Source organism: Mobula birostris, chromosome 23, assembly GCF_030028105.1.
Source record: "Mobula birostris isolate sMobBir1 chromosome 23, sMobBir1.hap1, whole genome shotgun sequence".
In the NCBI taxonomy this organism is placed as follows: domain Eukaryota; kingdom Metazoa; phylum Chordata; class Chondrichthyes; order Myliobatiformes; family Myliobatidae; genus Mobula; species Mobula birostris.
This window is the reverse complement of record NC_092392.1, coordinates 41838447-41865086: the sequence shown is the minus strand read 5'-3', so window position 1 is coordinate 41865086 and position 26640 is coordinate 41838447. Positions and strand designations below refer to the sequence as shown.

At 40.4% G+C, this 26640-nt stretch overlaps 1 protein-coding gene across 2 annotated transcripts in view; it reads left to right on the top strand.

The window, feature by feature from the left end:
* The window catches only part of apaf1 (apoptotic peptidase activating factor 1), a 230212-nt gene that overhangs the window by 171078 nt on the left and 32494 nt on the right, over positions 1-26640 (top strand). For both annotated transcript variants that reach the window (XM_072241593.1, XM_072241592.1), the window contains 4 exons: positions 55-174; positions 7466-7591; positions 21105-21230; positions 25779-25922. In XM_072241593.1, the coding sequence (XP_072097694.1) occupies positions 55-174; positions 7466-7591; positions 21105-21230; positions 25779-25922 (516 nt within the window). The remainder of the gene's footprint in view (positions 1-54; positions 175-7465; positions 7592-21104; positions 21231-25778; positions 25923-26640) is intronic.

Here is a 26640-nt window from a genome sequence, read left to right as displayed (position 1 = left end):
AGCCAGAGAACGTGCTGAAAATCTTATATTCTGATTCTTCGGTTTTAAACATAGGTATGGAATTGGTACACGGAGGAATGCAAAGTCCTTGAAGCACACATTGAACAAGTGAAAAACTTCAAGCTGTTACGAGGATCACAGCTTCTATCCTGGTCTTTTGATGGCACTATGAAGGTAAGGAAGTCTTAGACTTCATTTTTTATTTGAATTGGAGTTCAAAATATTAAGTCAAAATATATTGTAATCCTTGTGACAAATTAACAATAAAATTCATATGGAAGAATAATTTGAATTACTATAATTTTGATTAAATTTGACACTAGCAAAATAATATGGAAATTTGTACATGGTTTGTTACCCATTTGTGCCACCATATTGAAAAGTTAAATACAGCATGTCCATAGCAAAAATACAGTCTTAGCCCTTATATACAGCTAGGGTGCCTAAGACTTTTGCACAGTACTGTATTTGTTAATGTGGAGCAGGGAGTGAGTTTGTAAATCGGACAGGAGCAAAGGATATTGGGAATGGTGAGGGTGGAGCACTGTGGGAGGTGTGTGGGACAGGTGGCAGAGAAGGAGTACCAGGGGTGGGGGGTGTGGGTTGGCTCAGGTGCAGACATACCCCCCTGAGACACCAGGCAGGTCATTTGGTTCCAAGCAATTGGTTTATTGGTCGTTACTGAATGTCCCTGGTGCTTCCTACTCCTTGCCCTCTCCCATCCCATTTTCTCAATCATGATTCCTCTCTTTTACCTGTCTGTTGTAGTGAGTGCAGTCTTCTTTGTGGCTTTATGTTGGGGAGGTAGTATTGGTGCTGGTGATGCAAAAAGACTAAGTGAGCTCATCAAAAAGGCTGGATCCAACCTTGGCTAAAACCCAGACTCTTGAGTTAGTTGGAGAGCAGATCACTAAACAAACTGTTATCCATTATGGACAATCAGGCACATCCTATCCGTGACCGACTGAATGAGCAGCAGAGCACCCTTTCGAACAGATCATTCAGCTCCACTGCCCTGTGTGTGTGTGTGTGTGTGTGTGTATAATAGAGATACACACACACACACACACACACACACACACACACACACACACACACACACACACACACACAAAACTTTTGTACAAAGACTTTTACTACAGTACCTAATAATGCCCCAAAAGTGAACCCTTTGTTACATTGTGTTATTTTGTTCGATGGCCTGTCTGTATGCACACCATTATGTCAGATATTGGGAAGTGTTTTCCTTTGGGCCTAGGTCCACTGGAAGCTGCCAAATCCTGTCTTTATGGTCTAAATTAATTTCATGCAACATTGGTGCAGTCAGCAGAATAACACAGTGAGGGAAAACTTAACCTGTCATTTTTGGTTCAACTCAAATTCTCAGAATTCAAAAGGTAAGTTGCCTGACAAGTTAGATTTGAAGCAAAGCCAGGAGTGGAAAAAAAATAGAAAACGAACAATATTTTTGAATCCAGAGTGGCCATTTGAAGTGCAGTGGCTCAGAAGCATAATGGTTAGCACAACGCTTTACAGTACAGGCGACTGGGGGTCAATTCCCACCACTGTTTGTAAGGAGATCGTACGTTCTCGCTGTAACCACGTGGGTTTCCTCTGGGTATGCCAGTTTTCTCCCACAGTCGAAAGACATACCAGTTGGTAGGTTAATTGGTCATTGTTAATTGTCCCATGATTGGGCTAGGATTAAACAGGGGACTGCTAGGCCACGTGGCTCGAAGGACCAGAAGAGCCTATTCCACGCTGTTTCTCAATTTAAAAAAATTAAAAAGCGAGTTGAATATGCTGTGTGCATTCAAGTCAGACCTATTCCAGCTAAACATGAATGTTGCAGAAACAAAAACAGAAAGAATTGAGCATGTAAGAATGGAACAGCTGTTGTCATGGGAACATTAACTCGCACATAGTTTGGGCAAGGCAGTCTCGGGAAGGACTTCATTAAGTGGCATGTGAGTAAATCTACAGGGGAAAGTGCTATCTTAGATCCAGTACTGTGCAATCCACAGGTAAAGTTAACAATCTTGTTAGGGATCCTCTTGAAAAGAGTGATCACAGCATGACTAAATTTCACGTATGAATGAAGGGGGCAACAGGTCTATCTAAGACCAGTGTAGTATGTTGGAATAAAGGAAACTACAATGGAATGGAGGAGGAGATGGGTAATGTTCGCTGGATACACATATGATGAGACAGTTGGGGAACAGTGGAACACTTTCTAAGAGAGATTTCCAGATCTGTCTCATCACTTGTGAAACAACAACCAGCTTTAACTACTAAGAACGAATTCAGGGCTTCTGCCAGGCATCCAGGTTGTCCTTGAGAAGTGTCTTGGCCCTTTGTTGCTCTTGTGCATTGCTTGTTCTTAGATATGCTATTGGGCTGGGGTCACTGAAGGCTTTGCCACATGGCACCAGGAGACTCTAAGATCAGCCATTTTGGATAAGGGTGGTTTGTGGGTATAAGGACAAATGAGACTGCAGAATCCAATTACTGCTTCCCACCTTGTTTCCTCACTGCCATCCCTTTTTCTCAATTTCTCCATCAAGGTGGAGAAAGATGAGGCTTTCTGCTCTAGAGTTTCTAAATAGTTCTTTCTTCTTCCAGAATTGTGGCTTCTCTCTGTTATCAAGCTATCTTGTAGATGTCCTCCATCCCACTTAACTACCGTGACTCCCTTCTCTCCCAAGTAAAACAGCAATAGATTTCCCTTGGCCCTTACCTATCATCCCATTAGCTTGTCCATCCAATACTCCATCCTCCCCATTTCTGCCAGCTCCACCACGATCCCACCATCAGTCACATTTTCTCCTCTACTCCCATCACTTTCATAGTGATGCTCCTCGGTGTGCACATCACTCTCCTCCAACCCCATGCCCTGCACACTGCTATGTTCTAGCCATCTTTCCTGTTCCGTCTCAGTCCTGATACAGTCTCAACCCAAAATCTTTAGCCTCCCTAGGTGCTGTTGTTCCAGTGTTCTAGTTTTCAAGTGTGCATATGGGGGGAAATTGGAAGGGAGAGAGTAGCTGTCGTACAGGACCTACTCAGTAAATTCTGTGTCATATTTTCTAATCCACCAAGTTTGCCTTGAACAATGATATTTTTGTGTTACTATATTTTTTTTGCTGCTTTCGTCAAAAGTATTCCATTATCGAGACCTAATCACTGAATCTAAACTACTCCCCTATCTTGTGAAATGTAATCGGACAACTGCTGAAGATAAACTGCTCAGCAAACTGAGTAAGAAAGCAATTTTTGCAGCAACACACAGCATCTATGGAAATGAACAACGCGTTTTTTTTTGCAGTAGCCACTGAACCTCCATTTTCTGTCCTGCTGCATTTCAGTTTCTTTGTGTCTTATTCTTTGAAATAGCCCTCAGTCATTCATAATATTAATCCTTTATGCCGACCACCGTGTGTATTGAGCACACATGCACGCATTCACACACACACAATCAATCAATCTCAATCTCTCTCTCTCTCTCTCTCTCTCTCTCTCTCTCTCTCTCTCTCTCTCTCTCTCACACACACACACACACACACACACACACACACACACACACACACACACACACACACACCCTTTAGTGTCTTTAATGATTGTTTAGTGGGGCCTCTGCACTTGTTACCCAGCTTAATTTCTCCCCCTCTGCACATCCTTTTGTGAATTGCAGCTGTTTATGATAATATGAATTGTTTCTGAAAGCTTTATATATCTCATGCTATTTATTAAATTTTGAGCTTTTTTTTGTCTAAATGGTAAAATTCTGACAGTTTATTGAATCATTTTTAAAGAAAGATGTTACATTTTAATACCCAGGCTTTTGCCATTACTACAAAACACCCGAAACCACACAGAAAATAAAGCAGCAACGCCATTCAGTAAATGGTGTCATTGCTTTATTTGTTGTGCAGTCTTAGGCTGTTTTGATCTCTCTTTCAGCAGAAAGGGGAAAAAAGCTTTCTCTAATCTTTTTGCTTTCAGTAAACTTTCAGCTCTGATTTCTGACTACATGGCATTGGAAGATTATTATTTATTATTTTTATGTATTTATTCAGTTATTGAATCCTATATATTCTATATTTGAGGAACTTAGAACAATAAAGGCAATAGAAGCAATCAAAAGCAGAAACAGCAAAACCTAGATGAAAAGCAGCTTTGCTACAATCTGTTATGGATGATTGTGTGGGTCATCTATAGGAATCATTTCTATAGGAGAAATGATACAGATCTTTTTGTATCGAAATGACGTGAAATGCCTGTACTTGTCTTAGCTGAGGTAAAATCAAGAATATTCTCAGCCTCATAATTTTATTGTTTTAAGTTAACTTCCTTTGCTTCACATTTGCTCCATTAGTACATAGCTCCACATAGTATGTCAAGCAAAGAAGGTATAATATACATTGGCAAGAGGCCGTAATTAACAGTTCTGCAAAAGGTTTTATTCAGAACCTGTGATATCTGGTCAAAGGTTGTGCTTGACTATTAAAAAAACACCAGATTAGAAAAAGGATGTAACAACATGACATTATTTCAGAAATTTAGATGAAATATGTTGAATATTTATGCATCATTCTGATAAAAGATTGATGCAATTTGATGAACAGCTCTGCCCAGAATAATGAACATTGATAATGATGGCTGGTTCTTCGCTTGTGAAGGTCAGGAGGGACGTCACCCCTTCTCCATCGCTGTAGGACTTTCCTTCCCACCTGTGCTGCTTGGGTTTAGGCTGGGGAATGTTCCACAATGGCACAGCGAGCTGTGACGATGGCGGCAACTGCAAGGCTATAGGTTGAGTATCAGAGTTTCTTTCTCTAGATAGACTGCCCGGCAAGGCTAATGAGTCCCATCTACCCAGGTTTGGAATCGGAGTTGATCTTCTCCTAGGCTGGCTACCAGCCAAGGCTGATGAGCCCAGCCTATCCACCCAGTTATACCGCTGGACCCTTCATTGTGCCATGATTTAGCAAACTCAGTAAGAACAGGGACGCCATGTGAAGGTGATGCCATGGGCACGGTAGTGTAGGAGAGGCCATATGCGAGTGACCTCCTACATGCCAAGCCAAATAGTGGTACTGCGGCGATCACTACACCTGAAAAGGAGAGGCAGTGAGAGACTCTTCACCTGCAGGATGTCCAGCCCACTTATGAGTTCCACCTGTGCTGGGTTGAGCGTCGACATAGTGACTCTGCCTTGTAAAACAGACAAACGCTAAAGAAACAGCAAGGTTGCCACCCAATGTGCCTAACGATGCGGGAAGAACTTTTTTATATGAAAAATCACAGAAATATGCGTCTAAACAATATCTTGCTTGCATTCAAGTAAAATGTATAACTAAACTGGGCGTGGTCTGACATTCCAATTGTTAGATTATCGCCCCTAAGTTTCAGCAAATAGGAAAGATAATATGATATTGGTGAGGTTTACTAATTTAAAGCACTGAAGGGAATTGAAGCTACATGACAACATGCCATCTTTCTACCTCAGAAATATAGAATCAATATTTGGGAGGATGGTATGCTGCCGCTGATTCTTTTTTTTTAACAGCCAGTACACATTGGACCAGATTTTGGAGTTGGAGGTTAACAATGCCTGACAGTTCTTATAATTACATGCACATCGATCTTCTATGGATTGTGGCAATGAAACTTAACAAAAATCCAAAAGCCTGTAGATAATACCCTTCACGGAGGAGGAGGGCAAATGTTAACAGCACAAGGAATTGTGTTTCATTTAGCTATCAGTTTGAAGACGGTACAAAGACAACTCGGATGTGCAGGTTAGATTGGGCAACTCAGTGTAAAACTGGGCATGGATAACCCAGTTGGAAAGAAAGATGGGCTTGAGAGTAACAAAAGCAACTGGGGAAAAAAGTAAAAGAAATCTTTGTTTCATTATCTTCAACAATGATTAAAATTTAATAGAATGGGACTCCATATTTGTAGAAGTAATTTTCTAGTGCCAGGGGCATTGTTTGGCAATAATGAAGATATCACACAGTATAAAGTTAAAATGCATTTGCAAATAGGCTATCTCCAACCTTTTCTGACAGATTTAGTGGGAAGGTTTGAGGTAAATTCTGTAAATTCATGTTCAGATTTTGAGTTACGGTTAACTGTCAGCATTCTCCATTTGTGACGAATAAATCTGACAAAATATTCCAGTGCAACACACGCAAAATGCTGGAGGAACTCAGCAGGTCAGGCAGCATCTATGGAAATAAATACACAGAAGCATTTTGGGCCAAGACCCTTCTTCAGCACTGAGAAGTAAGGTTGGGGATGGGGGTGGTGGAAGATGCCAAAATAATGTTCAATTACCTTCAAATCTAATACTAAATGTGGAAATTAGAAAAGGACTATTTAAATTGTATATACTGAAATCTTCCCTATACAGTACCTGTTTCTCACCGAATCTTCACACACATGCATAAATATTATACTGTATAGCTTTAATCTTCAGGTTGTTTCTCACCTATGCCGTGGGGGTGAAGTTCCATCAATGAAACTTTGACCAAAGAGAAAGATAATTATGCTCAGGGCAATGAAACTAAGCACAACAAAACTTCATAAAGAATATTGTGTTTCAGCTTCTTAATGAAACTAGCTGTAGGCATGCATCTCTTCTTGTTCGCACACATGCATGGAATTCACTAATCAGTTTATTGTTTGTGATCTTTTCGGAGGAGTGGAATTCATTACATTTTTCCTTAAAGCAAACTGCTGTTTCTTTATTGCAAAGATAAATTCTAACAAGTGTTACAATGATGCTATATTAGCACTCGGGGTGCCTTTCACAGGGATGATTGGGGTCTTTTGCATTGCCAATGATGCACCTGTGCTGGGAAGAAGGAGCAAATCCAGCAGTAAGTTGCCCCAGGGCTTTCTACAAAGGCTGGTGTTGGGAAAGCAGCACACCAATCCATTCATTGCTGTGAGAGCATTACCAGTGATGGCAATATATTTGTCCAGACTTCCTGACATAAGGCAGCGGCATTAAGGAGGGAGTTTCATTTCAGTTGTAGAGGTGCACCTTTCATTCCTGTCATGCCATCACTGAAGTTCAGGGGCTTATGTAGTTGTAATTAAAGTAGAGAACCAAGAGTGCTATAGAAGGGATCAGTGCTTTGCAGGGTGGTCCAGAGTGGGGTACCAGAGTACATGAAGAGCGTGAATTGGTCTCCCTCTTTAAAACTGATTGGACTGAAGGATATTTGAAGTATTATTATCAGATCTTATTGATTTGAGGAAGTACAGCTCAGTTCCTTGCTAATTCACACTTAAATCTAACTTGAACCATGATCCATTAATCGAGAAAAATTATTCAAATTTCAGACAAGTATTGATTATTTGGTTAATGCAAATTTGAGGTAAATTTTTTTTTAAACTTCAGTTCAGAAGAGTCCTAAATCTCACCAAATAAGTTGCTTTAACAATGTAGGTGTGGAATTTCGTTACTGGAGAGTTGCTGAAGAACTTTCGTTGTCATGATGGAGCAGTTCTATCGTGTGATGCATCACCTGATGGCAATAAAGTTGTTTCTGCTTCTGCTGATAAAAGTGCCAAGGTTGGTGTTTATTTTTCCTTCTGAAATGTGAACTAAATATCTGTCATTGTATTTAAAAATAATGGATCTACTTCCTATTTAAGGCAAATCTGGCTGAGACTGTAGTTTTGAAATATAGCACATGTTCCTTACTCTGTTGACTTGTGTATGATGCAGTCTTTTAAAAAAAACAGTAGTTCTTTTCATGAGCCAGCACATCTGGCTGTTACAAAAGAGCTAGAACATTTGTTCACAGACTTTAATACAAGAAATTCATTTTTTATTGACATCTTTTGTATAATTCATAAATAAGAAGTCAGGCATTGACACAGGAACAATCACATCGATGTTAATGATTATTTTGTATTTTGATGGATGACAACAGAACGGGATTACATGCTAACTAATCAGTAAATTGATTCTGGCATTTACTTTGTGATGTGGAAGGGTGCTTATCCCTCTGTGAAGTTTAGGGAAAACAATAGTTTTGCATTACAAAAATGGAAAAGTAGTTTTTGTTCCTGTAAATATACACGGATTAGAAAGAGACAGTAACAGTAGCATCATAGTGCTTGTACACTTGTAAATTCTGAAGCAGTATCTCAGGATCACTGATAACTTCCATAGTGGTTCTCTGGCTTCAGAAGTCCTGATGAGGTCAACATGGGGAATTATTGAGTCTTCTGTAGATCAGGTAGCAGGTGCCTAAACAAGCAGTCAGGTGGATAGTTTGTGAGGTGATGCACATCACCTGCCAATTGCACAGAGCTTCAGTATGTTTCTGATGCATGCATGTTGAGGTTCTCAACACCAGCTTGAAAGTTCCCTCTCTGCTTTGAGCTATTTTTTTTTCTTAGGGTCTTGCGCTGATCCTTCGATCAAATTACAGAGCTGAAATTAAGATAACACACACAAAATACTAGAGGAACTCAGCAGGCCAAGCAGCATCTAAGGAAAAGAGTAAACAGTCAGTGTTTCAGGTTGAGACTTTTCATCAGGTTCTGGGTAATCCAATTGTGGATTATCAGAAAATTTGGTAGTTTTTGTCTCAGGCCAGTTAACTTGGGTGAACAACTCAAAGGAACATATTGTTGAAGATAGAAATCTTTTATGAAGTCAGTCTGTGGTTTGATTTACTGGGAAACCTGGCAGAATTGTAGATCAGTTTGGGACCAATTTTAAACAAGAAAGACATTCAGAATGGTATCATAAAGTTGTACAGCACAAAGAAATTCTTTGACCTGTTGAACTAAATTAGCTCTATGGTATCAGAAGCCAATGAATCCCAAAAACCCTGTGCTTTCTGAAGCCAAGCAAGGTAGTTTTAAGTTTCTTTTCATGTATTTTCTAAATTTTCTTTTGACTATTCCTCTTCCATTTGATTCCATCACCTGTTCAGGCTGTGCATTCCAATTCATGACTTATTTCTTGAAAAATGTTCCATATGTTGTGTCTGATGCTTTATAGACCATTGTCTAAAATCTCCATCTCCTTGTCTGTAAACATGAAACAGTTTCCACTTATTGTTTAATCAAAATCATTCATTAAACATCTGTAATTATATCCTTTTCTGAGAAGAATGGTACCAATTTCTTGAGTTTTTTTTACATTACTCAAGTCTTGTGCTATTGCAGTTAATCTCTTCTGCACCCTTTCTAAGGGAAGGATAATCAAAAATCTCATTATGGGGTCAGGTTGGTACCTATAGTTCACTAGCTTTTAATGCATCTACTGGCTAAAGTTTTTTATATATAAATTGAGGTTGTGCCATCTCTTCAAGTTGTTTCTGTATGTTAATATTATAAGTCAAAGCCATGGGTGATTTGAACAGACTTCTAATATGGACCCAAAGAGTCAAAAGCAGTCTCAGCATGGTTACGGAAAAGGAAGGCAGCAGTTCAGCTTCTGGCTGAGTACACAGCAAGCCCTTTTCGACTGCTTTAATCCAGTGTACCTGCACCACTATCTGTGGCAGAACTAACCACTCGATATTGTAAAAAGGTTTTGATTACTTTTGATTCTTTTGCCTGTGTATTCCAACTTTTCATTCTTGGCCCTACCCCAACAGGAACAGTTTTTCATATGTATGTGTGTGTGTGTGTGTGTGTGTGTGTGTGTGTGTGTCTATATAAAATCATCTTGGTCTTAATGAACTCTCTCTTAGTCTGGATCTGCCTAAAATCTTTGTTTCTTCTTTTATTGTATGTATTTTCTTCTGTTCACCGCCACCTTCATCTGCCTGCCCCATAAAATTATTTTAGACATTTCCTCATGACGAAAGCAAACCTTTCTTTTGAAGGTGATGGTCTCAGATCTGTGCTAGTGTAATCTGACTAGTATCTGTATGAACCACTTTCCATGGAGCTGGTCCTGGTGTAAGAATCTGAAGTTCTCTGCCCTAGCATGGATTCATCTGCATTGCGTTCCTGTTCCTAAACTCTTAAGGAGTAATTTGGAGCCATCATCATAGAACACTCTCGCACAGAAACAGGCTCTTCGACCAATCTAGTCCATGCCGAACTATTAATCTGCCTAGTCCCATCGATTTGCATTTGGACCATACCTCTCCATACCCCTCCCATCCATGTACCTATCCAAACTTCTCTTAAGTGTTGAAATCAAATCCAAATGCACCACTTCAGTTAGCAGCTCATTTCACATTCTCACCACCCTCTGCGTGAAAAAGTTCCTGCTCACATTCCCCTTAAACATTTCACGTTTCACCATTAACCCATGACCTCTAGATATCACCTCACCCAACCTCAGTGGAAAAAACCTTCTTGCATTTACCCTATCTATACCCCTCATAATTTTGTATACCTCTATCAAATCTCCCCTCACTCTCCTACACTCCAGGGAATAAAGTCTTAACCTAATCAATGTTTCCCCATAACTCAGCTCCTCAAGTCCTGGCAAAATCCTTGTAAATTTTCTCTGTAGTCTTTTAATTTTATTGAGATCTTTCCTGTAGGTAGGTAACCAGAACTGCGCATGATACTCCAAATTAGGCCTCACCGACAACTTGAACATAAATCCCAATTCCTGTACTCATACTTTGTATTATGAAGGTCAATGTGTCAAAAGCTCATCTTATGACCCTATCTACTTGTGGCATTACTTTCAAGGAATTATAGATCTATATTCTCAGATCTCTCTGTTCTCCTGCACTACTCAGTGCCCTACTGCTCACAGTTTGAGTCCTATCCTGGTTTGTCCTTCTAAACTGTAACACCTCACACTTCTCTGCATTAAATTCCACTTGCTATTTCTAAGTCCACTTTTCCAGCTGGTCCAGATCCCAAGACAAGGTTTTTATAGCCTTTCTCACTGTCTACTACACCCCCATTCTTGGTGTCATCCCACAAATTTGCTGATCCAGTTTACTATATTATAGTCCAGATTGTTAATATAGATGACAAAGAACAACGGACTCAGCACTGATCCCTGTGGCACAGCGCAAGTCGCAGGCTCCCAGACAGAGGGGCAACTATCTACTATCACTCTGGCTTGTCCTGTGAAACTAATGTCTATTCCAGTTTACTATCTCATCTTCAATGCTAAGCAACTGAACCTTCTTGGCCAACATCCCATGTGGAATCTTGTCAGAGGTCATGCTGAAATCCATGTAGACAATATCCACTTCCTTGCCTTCATCAACTTCCTGGTAACTTCCTCAAAAAACTGAATAAGATTGGTTAGACACAAGCTACCATGCACAAAGCCATGTTAATGATCTTTAATTTGTTTCTGTCTATACAAGTGTTTATACATCCCTTAGACTACCTTCGCACTATTGATACTGGCCTACAATTTCCTGCCTTATTTTTTAGAGCTTTTCTTAAACAACAGAACAACGTAAGCTATCTTCCAATCCTCTAGCAACTCATTCATTGCTAAGGACACTTTAAATATCTTTGTTAGGGTCCCTGCAATTTCTTGTACTAGCCACCAACAAGGTCGCAGGGAACACCTTGTCAAGTCCTGGAGATTGGTCCACCCAAATTTGCCTCAAGAGAGCATATGCCTACTCCTCTGAAAGCTGTAAACGGTCCTTTGCCTCACTTTTAAAGACTGTGCCTGTCTTCTGAGTAAGTACAGATGCAAAAAAAATTCATTCAAGATCTCCCCCATCTCTTTCAGCTTGGCCTTTCTCCAATTTAGAATCTCAATTTGAGGACCAGACCTATCGATTTCCATAATTATATGGAAGCTAATGGCATTGTGATCACTAGATGCAAAGTGTTCCTCAAACTCCTGTCACTTTCCCTGTCTCATTCCCTAAGAGGAGATCTAGTATCCCTCTAGTTGGGACCTCTGGTTTCCTCCCACAATCCAATGACGTACCAGTTGGTAGGTTAATTTGTCATTGTAAATTGTCCTATGATTAGGCTGGGATTAAATTGAGGGATTGCTAGGTGGAGAGGCTCAAAGGGTCTCTTTCACTCTGTTTCTCAATAAAAAAAAACACTATCCCATCCAGCCCTTTTACTGTATGGAAGTCCCAATCAATATGTGGAAAGTTCAAATCACCTACTATTACAACTTTCTGTTTCTTACAACAGTCTGCAATCTACAAATTTTCTCCTCTAAATCCTGCTGACTATTGGGTGATCTGTATATCCCATTAATGTTGTCATCCCTTTCTTATTCCTCAGTTTCACCCAAATAGCCTCAGTGGACGATCTCTCCAGTGTGTGCTATCTGAGCACTGCCATAACATTTTCCCTGACTAGTCCTGCCAACCCTCCCCTTTTAATCCCACCTGCTCTATCATGTCTAAAACAACAGCTGCCAGTCCTGCTTCTCCTGCAGTTGAGTCTCACTAATGGCTACAATGTCATAATTCCACATCCTGATCCATGCCCCAGCCTCATCTGCCATTCCTGCAATCCTCCTTGCATTGAAATATATACAGCTCAGAACATTAGCCCTACCATGCTCAACCTTTTGATTCCTCACTTTGTAGACTTAACAATATCTTTCCTACAACCACTCCACTATCTGCTCTGGCACTCTGGTTCCTATCCACCTGTAATTCTAGTTTAAACACCACCCCCACCCCCATGCAGCACCAGCAAACCTTCAGGTTTAAGATGGCGCCACTGAAGATGGGTGACAGTTTACTGGTGGTTTATAAAGCAAGAAATACAACTAATTAATTTATTAATAACACAGCTTTTCTGTGGTGATTGTGGTAAACGATCACCACAAACAATGAGGCTGACTCGAGGGTCGAGGTGTGGGGGAGCGATGCAAAGTCAGAGCATGTCATGTTTGAAGAGAAGTAGTTGGCGCAAGACTGAGGCATGCTCAAGACGCGGTCGGAGCCAGAGATGGAGTTGGAGCGAGCGGAGTAGTTTTGGAGCCCATCTGCCTAAACCAAGAGCGAGGTTGGATTGACCTAAGCGCTGGACTGATTTGAAAAGATCGGGTACCAGCCAGAATGTGGCGGTGGGGTCCAGGCCCAGAGCATATTACTATGGTGGAAAACCCGGTGTTTGGACAATTTAAACTCCAGCCCAGATGGACTGAAAAGGCAGAGTGTTGGGATTGGAGGCGAGGGTCAGGCCAATTGTGCTGGCTGCTCCGTGACGTTTGCTCCGCCCTCCATGGCGCTGAGGCTGAAACTGCTCCGGCTGATCTGGGCTTCATGTCTATGGACTCAGTTTGGTTCTGAATGCTGCTGTTTGCTCTTATTGTGTGTTTTTTTCTCTCTCTCTGCACATTAGGTGCTGGTCTTCCTTTTAATTTGGTTCTTTTGGGTTTCTTGTTTTGTAGCTGCCTGTAAGCAGGTAAACCTCAAGATTGTGTAATTAATATATTTTTTGATAATGTACTTTGAAATTTTGAAATTTGCAAGGATATTGGTTTCCCTCCAGTTCAGGTGCAAACTGTTCCATGTGTATAGGTCCCACCTTCCCTGGAAGAGAGCGTAATGATACAAAAATCTGAAGCCCTCGTCCTGCACCACCTCAGAGATTACTACCTTCTATTCTTTTTCTTAGCTCTTTTTGTTGATGGTCATATTCTCTGTTCTCCAAAATTTGCAGCAGCCACTTGGAGATATCCTTAACCTTCGCACGAGGAGGGCAGACAACCTGCAGCCCTGGAATCTCAAAAACATGTGTTTGCTTCCCTCACTAGAAGAATTCCCTTTTCGACAAATTCCACTTCAGTAGCTGAGTGCTTCCAGAATTTTGTTTTTTCATTTTATTTATGAATTTAACAACCTGGCATTTATCTGAGTAAGAGACAAATCACAAGCCCAGATCTTTCTACATTATATCTTGCACAGGAGGTTTCAAGGGGGTTGTCATGGAATTAAAACCTGTAAACGCTAGAGCTACATGGTATTTGGGTAGCATCTTTGGAGAAAGGAACTAGCTTAATGTTTTGGGTGGATGACCTTTCAGCAGAACTGTGAGAAGTTAGAAATCAAACTTGTTTTCAGTTGCAGAAAAAGGAAGGTGGAGAAAATGAAGGGAATGCCTGTGGCGGCCAAGAGAGGCCAGATCGTGTGAGCGTGATGGTGCCAGCTTGAGATACTCATAAAGCACAGCTGATCTGTTCGGAGGAGATAAGCTAAGGAGTACTGAGGAGGGAGAGAGAGCGAGAAAGAAAGGCTATAAACAGTGATCTGCTGCTGCTCTTACTGGAACTTGGAAATGAAAGAGAATACTGGCATGAGGCGCAGTATTCAGAACTGAGCACTTGTGAGAGAGCAAGATGCTCTTTGGGGTTTTCCGAACTACCCGTCTATCTCATTCCAGCTCTGATGCTGCTTGGTCAACTGGGTATTTCTAGTATAATCCTTTATTCACACAATGATGTAAATGATGTATGTTGTTTCTGACAATATTTAGAATCCATTCAATATCAACCATTCAACATTCAAAGTAACTTGATTATTAAAATATATAGATGTCACCATTTACTACCCTCAGATTCATTTTCTTCCAGGTATTCACAGTAGAACAAGGAAATGCTGTAGAATCCATGTAAAACTACACACAAACAAAAACTGATAACACAACCAATGTGAAAAATTTATTTATTGACATACAGCACGGAATAGGTCCTTCGGCCCTTCGAGCCTCGCCACCCACCAACCCCCGATTTACCCCTAGCCTAATCACAGGACTATTTACAATGACCAGTTAACCTACCAACTGGTATGTCTTTGGACTGTGGGAGGAAACCCACGCGGTCACGAGAACATACAAACTTCTTGTGGGCAGCTGCAGGAATTGAACCTGGATCTCTGGAACTGTAATGTGTTGTGCTAACCACTACACTAATAAATTTTTATTGAGAACATGACTTGCAGAGTCCTTGAAAGGGTGTCCATTGGTTGTGGAAATCAGTTCAGTGTTGAAGTGCGTGAAGTTACCTATGCTGATTCGAGAACCTGATGGTTGAAGGGTAATAACTTCTGTTGAGCATGGTCTGGAATCTTCAATGCTTTGCAATGGAGTCTTCATTGGAAAAGTGCTGGATTGCTTGACTTGCATTACGTTAGCTAATTAAACTTAAATGGTATAGAAGACCTTTTGGCCTGTTAGGTTCATGTTATTTCTCAGCACAGCAATTCTATCAGTTCTGTTCCACCTTGCAACCTGTTCTGTCTCACATGCATACCATCAACACCTTTTTGTTTTCTGGTAAGATGGCAGTGAGATTGATTGCAGCAGCCTCTCTGGGTCCAAGCCAAAGTGTAATTGTCTTTTTTATGATGGCAAGTCACTGCTGGATATGAAGAACATCAAGTACTGCAGATCTACTCCTCTGGCAAGTTGCTGTATAGTGATGGAGCTGGACTTGTTGCGTACCATGTTGCAGCCTTCATCAGATACTCAATTAGAAAGGCATCAGAGGCACTGTGCAGTCCAAGAAATGGTGCAAATGATCGTCTTGGGCATTTTTTTTTGTGATCGCAAGACCCTGTTGGACATTGGTATCATAGAATACTGCAACTCTGGTGCACCGGTTCATTGGTGAGACTGGCAGCGAGAAAGCTGTATGCCCTTGGTTTTTGCTCAGACCTGGCCCTCGTGCCGTGGGGGTCGCCTGTCGCAGATGCTGGAGATAGTGTGGGGGAGAGCAGAGCTGCCGCTGCTGGATTAGGTGCTGGTCCCTCCTGTTGGTGCTGCCCTCCAGTGTTCACTCGGTGGAAGCACTAGCATGTGATGAGGACTACTGTGTGCTTGTTCTTGTAGAAACGTGACTCCAGGACAACATCCCATGAACCATCAACCTATAGGCCAGGACATTCAGAAAACTGGGCTGTTTTTTTGTGACTACATGTTTTACTGTCATCATAATTCTGTGTGCTGTGTATGACTGTTGGTGCTGTGTGTTGCATTTTGGCCCTGGGGGAGCCCTGTTTTGTTTGGCTGTATTCATGTATGTGGTTGAATGACAATTGAACTTGAACTTTGATTACTTTACCACTTGCCTACACCAAGATTAATTTACAGTTGACAATTAACCCTTCAGAATATTTTTGGGATTGGAGAGAAAACCAGATTGAATCATTTCCCGGAGGTGTGAGGGAGGGTTAGTGACGGCTGCACCAGTGTGTCAGCCACAATGGAAGTGTGAACGATGGTGTTAATAAAACTTAATTTACTTCACATGATCTTTGCATAAGGAAGACTTCTCAGATCACTTTATAAACCTTTTTCTAAACCCGTGTTTCTGCAACAAGTAATGGCTGTTGAGTCTTTTTATCCTTGTAATTATTTATTTCTGCTGCAGTAAAAAGAAACAGACAGTAAAAGAGATATAACAACAGGAATTCTGCAGATGCTGGAAATTCAAGCAATTTTGATGTGTGTGACGAAGGATCTCGGCCTGAAACGTCGACTGAAACTCTTCCAATAGATGCTGCCTGGCCTGCTGCGTTTATCAGCAACTTTGATGTGTGTTGCAGTAAAAGAGAGAACTCAGGGAAATGGACTAGAGAATCCATTGCCTGATGATAAATATGCCTTGTTCTCACCTTTCATCAGATCCAAGTATACTGGTGAAGCCTAGGCTATGTGCATTCTCTTTGAAGCCAAGTGTTGAAAGGCTGGAAAAATATGTTCTGCACTGTTTAGTAAGGGAAATCATGCGAAAATGTTTGAAGTTTTGTTACACACTCAGTACCAATATTTTAGGCAGCTTCAGAAAAGGCATATTCAATGAATCTAGAACAGCCCTTAAATCTTACTACTTTTTATGTATTATTTGGGGATATATCATCATCACCAGCAAGACCAGAGTTCATTGCTCATCCCTAATTATCCTTAAGGTGATGTTGAGTTGCCCACTTGAAATATTAGTCCTGCAGACACTCCCACGTCTGTCAAGACCTGGATAAGGGTCTCAGCCCAAAATGTCAACTGTGTACTCTTTTCCATCAATACTACCTGACTTGCTGAGTTCCTCCAGCATTTTGTGTGTGTTGCTCCCACAACCTTCTGTTCGGGGACTTGCCAGGATTCAAATCCAGTAACAATGAAGGAAGTGGTTCGGATGGTGTACAACCTGAAAGGGAGCCTTCAGCTACTGCTCTTGCTCCCTTTGTCATTCTCAGTGTGTGGGATGTTATATGTCAGAGTCTTGGGTAGTAACTGTGGTGCTTGGTAGCATTGAAGAGAATGGGAGAGGTATTTTGTTGAAGATCATCAGAGATAACTCCGCAGATTAAGGACATGATATTAATATTCCCAATCAATGTCAAGGGTAGGTGGTGAAGCTCTCTCTTTTTGGAGGTGATCATTGCCTGGCACTTAGAGCACAAATGTTATTTGGATTTAACAACGCGTGCCTGAATATCATACAGGTCTTACTGTGTTGTGTTTCATTTCTTCACTTCCTGATGAGCTGCAAGTAGAAGTGAACATTGTACAATTACCAGCAAACATTTCTCAGTTTAACTTTATGATACTCAGGAGGATATTGATGAATCAGCTGAAGTTGGTTTGGCCTTGGATACAGTCCTGAAGAACTCCTCCAGCAATATCTTGGGGCTGAGATGTGTGATCTCCAACAATCACAATAATTTTATCTTGTCCGAATTATGATAGCAGTCCTTTGATATTTTCCCTTAATATCCACAGATCAAAGTTTCTGAAGTTCCTTGCTGCCATGCTCAGTCAAATGCTGCCTTCATATCACCCTTTTCCTCACATCTGGCTAAATGCTCTTCGGCATATGTTTGTCCCAAGACTGTGATTCAGTCTGGGCTAGGTGGTCCTATGGAAAACCAAACTGGGTATTCTTGGAGAATAAGTTCCACTTGATAGTACTGTCAGTAATGCCATCTGTCACTTTGCCTTTGATTGAGAGCAGACTGACTAGGCCCTAGACAGTCATATTGGAATTGGTCTACTTTGTAGGGGCAGGGCATATCTGGATATTACCATATTCTTTTGGTATTGCATATTAGAACAACTTGAAGGCAGTCTCTTCCAGAGCATGTTTTCACTTTTTTTTAGCGTGTTGCACCAGCCATTCTTGTCTGGCGCGTGGTGTCAGGATTGGTCTCCGTTTGGATTAACCGGGTCACAATATGAATGTTCCTGACTCGACCCTTCTTTTTACGAGACCAAGTGGCTAGCTGAACACTCAACTTGGCACGGATGGAAAGCATGCTCGGAGGGGGGGGGGCCTGACTTGGATTTGAACTCGGGAGCCTTCGCTCCGGAGTCCAGCGCTGGTACCATTGCGCCACCAGCCGGCCATGTTTTCACTGATGGAGCCAGATTGTTACCTTGTTATTGACTTTTCTGCATTCATGACCCTCAACTGTATCATTAGATCATGTAGAGTGAATTGAATTGGGAAAATCCTGGGAACTGTAAGAGAGGGTAACTGGAGGAAGCTAACATAGATCATTCACTTGCTGTTTCTGGCTAAATGTGGCCAAGAATGCAGCAACCTTGTTTAGAAACTTACATGTTTTGGTTGTGCTGTCGCTGAGGATGGGGATGTTGCTGGAGCTACAGTACCTCCATACATTAACATTCAATCATTCAATTATTCACCACTACTACTTAAATTTTTCTCTAAGACGCATCCTTTTTGTTAGCTCTAATTAATTAATTAGATCAAATCACTACTTTAAGTGTGGCCTCACCAAATGCAACATAACTTCCCAGTGTGCCAGACATTTCCATCACCACCATTTTCAGGGAACTATGAACTTGTACTCAGTCCTTCTGTTCTACAACACTCCTTCCCCAAGGCACAACTGTTCAATGTGCAAGTCCTACCCTGGTTTGACTTCCCAGAATGCAAAATCTTAAACTTACCTAAATTGAATGATTTTTGCCATTCCTCAGGTCATTTATTCAGCTGATGGAGATCTGTCTGTAATTTTTGATACCCTTCACTGTCAATGATGACACCACAGTGCATTACATTGTTAAAGTCTAGTAAGCTGGTTGGTACATAAAACTGAAACTGAAGATGCTTTGGAAGATTTGCAGAAAGAAATTTATTATGAATATTTGCATAATTCTTGAATAGAAATTTTGGGTAATACTGAAGTGCTCTTTCATCTGTATGAGGGGTGATAAAGTATTTTAGAAGCAAAGATAGAATCTATAAATTGGAAGAGGGAAGAAAATTCATGATACTTGCAATACATAGGATTTAAATCTATGTCTGCCGGTATGTGCTGCTTAATTCAAAAAAATTGAATATTTATTTTTCTGTCCATCCACATGTAGAGAAAAGTCTTGAATGCCTTTATTTTGAATTGGTCAAATAAATTAATTTCATTTCTAATATAGGAATTTGTAGTTTGCAATGTTGTGAAGGTCATTGACAAAGTGTGCACTTGGTTAAGATTGATAACGAAGGGACATAGATTTAAGGATTAGTGGAGAAATGAGGTGAAGTACTTTCACCTAATTAACAGTGGTAGTCTGGCATTCTTTGCCCAAAAGAATGATGGATGAGAAGCTCTCATTACCTTTAAAGGTTCAGCACTTGAAATGCTTCAACATTCAGGAAGAGGTGGAAAGTAGAAGCAATCTAAGTAGCTCAGTTTTTAGCTGGCATGATGTGAGAGGACAAATGGCCGGCTCCTGTCCAGTAGATTTCTATCTTCCATGTGGATTGGTATTTTCTCTTCTTTGACCTTTATCATTTATGGCAATTTTTAATGGAGTTAATTATTGGACTGTCTCTTGCTGTCTCAAATGTCAGAAAAAATCATCTTTGGACACAGCAAAGTCACAACATTTTGTTTTCAAAATACTGTCAATAAAGAATGTAGCACTGTGTGACACTACTTGAAAATGCTAACGCTGTTACAGGGCTCAGCATTCGCATAGGAGGTTTGCTGCAGTTAAATGTATGAATGCAGAATTATGGCAGTCTTTCAGATACACTTCCAGAATCCAAATGATTATTGTCATTTGGTGTTAAAATTATTCAGGCTACATTTGTTAATACGACCTGTGTACTGCATTAATATAAAAATGAGTAAGATTCTTTTTAAAGCCATCAGAAGCCGTTGCTGATGTGGAATATGCCAAATCTTGATTTTCAGCTTTTAATTCCGTTGTGATAAAACTGGTCAATGTGGGAATAGGGACAGGAATTTTATCTTGAGTCATTTTGAAAGACATCTGCTTTCCTGCATGGTGGCCCTTACTTGATATCCTGTTCTATCCTTGATTAATAAAAAGCTGCCAGACTCGGGTGTATTCTTGATTTTAAGTCTGAGATTGGTGGGTTTTTGCATACACTTCTTAGTGCATTTCCTAAAGATATAGCTAAAATCTATATGCTTTGGCTCCTATTTTGGGCTTTCTCACAGTGGATATAAATACTCTGATTTTACCCTCCTGGTTTACTCCACAATCACTCCTGGGCTTTTTGCAGAATCACTCCTGACATTATATAACATTGATCTATAAAATTTTCCATCGGTGGTCTGTAGCATCTGGCTAAAAATGTTCCGACTATGTGCCAGATATTTATTTTACATTACTTTCTCTTATTGGAGGTGCGGTGTGAAATGCCAATTACAAATTTTGCACTAGATATTAGAATTCATGGTAAAAACATAATTCCTTCACTGCACGCTGCCACTTTAGTTTTCTGTTACAGTCTGCATCCATGCTTTACAGCAAATGCAAAGGTTTCTCTTGGAATGTTGTGGAGAATTATTTTACTGCAACTTGAAAATGTCCTTTCTCTTCTCTCTTGTCTCTCTGCCTGTCTCCCTCCCTGCCTCACCCCCCCCACAGCCACCTCTTGCCACCCCACCCTACCCTAATCCTCTCCCCTGCTTCCCACCTGCCCCTTGCCTCTCCTCCACCTCTGCCTCACTGCCCCCTCTCTTTCCCTCTGCCTCTCTGATAACATATGCCCTTTAAACCCAAGCTTTTATTTACCTATCATAACACCTTGTCAAACTTTTTCTGGCAGCCTGTAAGAAATATCGTTTGAATTAACTTTCTGGGAAGTATATTTCTTGTATTTTTTAATGGTGGTGTTGCATATCTATCAATCATTTAACCTTTATCTTTAGATCTGGAGCCTGAAGAACACCATGCCTCCTCTTGTTCTGGCCGGCCACAATGCTTGTGTTAGGAGCTGCAGATTTACTTGGGATAACGAATACTTGGCAACTGGAGATGACAATGGTGAAATCAGGGTAAACATCACTTAACTCAAAATACAATAGTATCTTTTTATTTCTTTTGCTAAGTTTACTTTGATCTGTTTATACAAGGAAATGAGATTTCTTTGCAAATATATATAAATGCCTTTAAGTGTTACAGAATTATGTCTAAAGATCAGCTTATCCAGATATCCAACTAAAATAAGGAAGTCCAATACTTCACTTGCAGAGAATAAAAGAGGAAACTTCAAATGGGACCACCATAACAATAACTAAAATTTATTTTGTATTTTTAATTCTAGAGAAAAAAAATCCAGTGCCCTTCACACGAGCATAATGAAATCAAATTTTAATAGTCGTAGTCATACTTTATTGATCCCGGGGGAAATTGGTTTTTGTTACAGTTGCACCATAAATAATTAAATAGTAATAAAACCGTAAATAGTTAAATAGTAATATGTAAATTATGCCAGGAAATAAGTCCAGGACCAGCCTATTGTCTCAGGGTGTCTGACCCTCCAAGGGAGGAGTTGTAAAGTTTGATAGCTACAGGCAGGAATGACTTCCTGTGACGCTCTGTGTTGCATCTTGGTGGAATGAGTCTCTGGCTGAATGTACTCCTGTGCCCACCCAGTACATTATGTAGTGGATGGGAGACATTGTCCAAGATGGCATGCAACTTGGACAGCATCCTCTTTTCAGACACCACTGTCAGAGAGTCCAGTTCCATCTCCACAACATCACTGGGAGTTACTTCAGGAGATATTGGGGCACGTGACACAGCATTTATCCTAAGAAGTTGTTTTCATGGAGCAGCTTGGAGGCTGAAGAAGAGAGAGGTGGCTGAGGAGTTTATGGTGAACATTACACTGCTTGGGCCTTGAGAATGGCTGGCAGATGTGGAGAGGTTGAGATGAGGGTAACTCAAGAGGTTAGAATCTGAAAAAAAAACTCAAATATACCTCCCTCTGCAGTTGAATCCTCAAATTCCCTATTGGGAATCCACAGTCTGTACAGACTGGTAATAACATCTCTTTGCTGGTAATCAACAGAGGCACACCTCCACCACCATCTATAAGTTCACTGATGACACCTGTATTGTTGGCAGAAGCTGAAATGATGAGGAGGAGGCATACATGAGTGAGAGAGATCAGATGGTTGAGTGGTGTCCCAACAACAGCCCTGCACTCAATGTCAGCAAGACCGATGAGATGAGTGCAGACGTCAGAAGGGGTGAGGTTGGGTGAACACACACCCGTACTCATTGTGGGACCAGTGGTGGAAATGGGGAACAGCTTTTGAAAAGCATTAGGACACATAAGTCCCCTGGTCCAAATGAGATATACCCCAAGTTATTACTGGAAGCGAGGGAAGAGATTGTTGCACCTTTGGCAATAATCTTTACATCCTCACTGGCCAAAGGAGTAGTACCAGAATATTTGAGGGTGACAAATGTTATTCCTTTGTTTAAGAAAGGTAATAGGGGTTATCTTGGGAATACTAGACCAGTGAGTCTTACATCCGTGATGGGAAATCTATTGGAGAAGATTTATGAGCATTTGCAGAAACATAGTCTGATTAGGGGTAGTCAGCATGGCTTTGTGAGGGCTAGGTCATGCCTCACAAGCCTGATTGACTTTGAGGAAGTGACTAAAGAAATTGATGAAGATCGAACAGTAAATGTAATGTTCTGCAGGGATCTTTTCTGGGATCCCTGCTCTTTGTGATTTTTATGAATGATTTTGATGACGATGTGCAAGAGTGGGTTAGTAAGTTTGGTGGAGTTGTGGATAGTGTAAAAATTTGTGGTAGGTTACAACAGGACATTGTTAGGATGCAGAGCTGGGCTGAGGAGTATCAGATGAAGTTCAGTCTGGGGAAGTATGAAGTGATAAACTTTGGAAGGTCAAATTTGAAGGCAGAATACAAGGTTAATGGCAGACAGGATTCTGGGCATTTGGAGGAACAGAGATTCAGGATCCACGCCCACAGATCCCTCAAAGTTGCCGTGATAGTTGACAGGTGGTTAAGAAGGATTATTCTGTGTTAGCCTTTGTAGCCAGGGATTGAGTTCAGGAACTGTGAGATAATGTTGCAGTTCTATAAAACATTGCTTAACCACACTTGGAGTTTGTGTTCAGTTCTGCTCACCTCATTAAGGAAAGGACATGGAAGCTTTAGAGAGACTGCAGAGGAGACTTATCAGGATATTACATGCATTAGAGAGAACGTCTTATGAGAAAAGGTCTAGTGAGCCAGGGCTTTTATTTTTTAGGATGAAGGTGTGTGAGAGATGATTTCATAGAGGTGAATAAGATGATGAGAGGAATTGATCAAGTGGATGGCCAGAGACTTTTTCCCAGGGCAACAGTGGCTAATAACGAGAGGGTATAATCTTGGAAGAAAGTATAATGGGGATGTCAGAGGTAAGTGTAGCTATTAAGTGCATGGCATGCACTGTCAGGGTGATGGTCCTTAAATGTCCAGATATGCTAAAGACATTTAAGACTCTTAGACAAGCACATAGATGGAATAAAAGTGGAGGGCTATGTGGATGAAGTGTTAGATTGATTTTGGAGTAGGTTGAAAGATCAGCACAACATTGTGGGCTGAAGGAACTGTACTGTGCTGCACTATTTTACATTCTATATTCTTATAGAGGTGCACCAAGTAACAAAGGGCATTGATAAGATTAATGCACACGGTACTTTTCACAGGGAAAAGTAATCCAAGATAGGAGTTGGGATGTAATGTTGAATTTGTATAAGGTATTGGTAAGGCCAAATCTGGAGTATTCTTTACAGTTCAGGTCACCGAATTATAGGAAAAATGTCAATAAAATTGAGAGAGTACAGAGGAGGTTTACTAAAATGTTGCCTGGGTTTCATCTCCTAAGTTACAGAGAAAGGTTGAACAAGTTAGGTCTTTATTCTTTGGAGCGTAGAAGGTTGAGAGGAGACTTAATAGAGGTGTTTAAAATTATGAGAGGGATTGATAGAGTTGACGTGGTTAGACTTTTTCCATTGAGAGTGGGGAAGATTCAATCAAGAGGGCACGGGTTGAGAATTAGAGGACAAAAGTTTAGGGGTAACAGGAGGGGGAAGTTCTTTACTCAGAGAGTGGTAGCTGTGTGGAATGAGCTTCAAGCAGAAGTGGTTGAGGCAGGTTCTATGTTGTTGTTTAAAGTTAAATTAGATAGATATATGGACAGGAAAGGAATGGAGGGTTATGGGCTGAGTGCAGGTCGGTGGGAATAGGATAGGGTAAGAGTTTGGCATGGACTAGAAGGGCGGAGATGGCCTGTTTCTGTGCTGTAATTGTTATATGGTTATAAGATTGGAGGAAATAGGTTTAAGGTGAAAGGGGAAAAATCTTAAAGCAACCTAAAGGGGAAATTCTTCCCAAAGAGGTTGATACGTACAGTATATGGAACAAACCACTATAGAAAGTGATTGAGGCAGATATGACAACATTTAGATGACGTTTGGACAGTTCTATCAATAGAAAAGTTTTAGATGGATATGTACCAAATGTGGGAAATGGGGCTAGTTCAGCTGGGCATCTTGGTTTGTCAGGTGAGTTCGGCCGAAGGGCCTAAAATTCTGTGCTGTGTTACTGTATTACTTGATGACAAACTTCATTTATTAAGTAAAAGAAGAAACACGTTTAATCCCTTCTGCAAACTATTTTCCAAGTCACCTTATGGTGCTTTAAAACTGTCAATACCTAATCTTTGGTAATTCATGTAGGTCTCATTTTCCTATCCTGATCTGACAGTGTGGCTATTTAGGGTAATTGAAAGTGGTGTTAGTGACATTGAACTGAATGTCATCAATGAAGATTGGTGGCTTTCAAATGCTATGGCCAAAGGAAGATGCTGGAAGTTATATTTGATGTGAGTGGAAGGCCATTGCAAATAGTTTGTTAATAATGTATAGATAAACAAGCGTCCAATTATGAAAGGCATTGGTTCAAGGGTGCAGACTGATCAGTAAGGGGAAGGAGAATTAGTTTGCACCTGTCAGTTGGGTAATACATTATTTACAACTATGCGAGCCTCCTTAATGTTGTCATGGGAAGAGATTCCATTAATTTAGGAAATGATAGTATCAGGAACTGAATATTGTAACAAAGAGGAAAATAACGTCTTATTTGTTAGTCTTGTAATTTCCTGGCATTTATAAAGGTCTGCATTATTTTATAAGAACACCATCTGCAGCCAACACCCAGGATTGTCACCTAGCTGGATGAAGAAACTGCATTAATTTAAGCCAATGTTAGGTCATTTTTGAGGTCTGTGGAACAAAACTGTTGGTAGAACTTCCATGCAACTTGTGCACAAATGCACTGTAGCCACTATTATCTCCCCTTTCAATCTCCTACCCAGCCCATCTTTTAGTTCACTCCAGAATTGAAAGTTTAATGTTCTTTTGCTGCATATCAAAGCTATTCAGAACATATTCAATGAAAATGTGGTTAATACAGTGAACGATATTCAAGTCAAATGAAGTCAAAGTAGATAATCTCAGTTAGTTGTTACAATTTATTAATTTTCAAAGAGATTTCTTTTTCTTTGTATAGATCTGGAGGGTGAGAGATGGTTCTCTGCTTCATGTTTGTCCGAATGATGCAGAGATCAAGGATTCCAAACATGGAGGCTGGGTCACAGATCTTCACTTCTCTCCCAACAGCAGGATTTTGGTCTCCACTGGAGGGTATATAAAGGTAAGGGCACGTGTACACAGCTTCTGTAAAAGATTTTGTTTGTTCACTTGGCTGCAAGTTAAGGCAGAAGGTAACTAATGTTATTTTGAATTCTAAGACTATTAACAGTTGATTAGCAGATTTCGAGATGAGCAGATGGCAAGTTCTTAGGCAAGTTTAATATTTAGTTTCATACATACAGTTTTGAGAACAGTATCGCTTTAATTATTGAACTGTGATGTAGTGTTGCCTATAACTTTGTTGAACCTTTTCTTTATCCATCTTAATAATTGATGATTTTCCAAAACCACAAATCCTACCAATAAGCTCTGGCTGCTTGTTAATGGTACTTCTGAAGAACAGTGATTATTTATGAAATAATGTGGTGAATTAATCCCCCAAGAAATTTATCAATGCAGCCTATATCTTTGGCAGCACCAACATCATCAGTCGCTTTTAAACCTTTATCACATCTTTGATAAATTTTAATTTAGTTCTGCTGAAAGTCTTGCAATTCATATAAAGCAAATCTACAGAAACTATTGATGAATACCTACTCACTGTTATACAATAAGAACTAAGCAAAAACATTTGAAAATACTCTTTAAAAAATATATGGAGAAAAGGGATTCAAAGTCAATTTAATTTTTAAATGACTGTTAAGGTGGAATTTACATTATTAAGGTGAGTGTTGACTGCATGGTTCCTCCCAAAGGATGACTCCAGGTTACAGAAACTT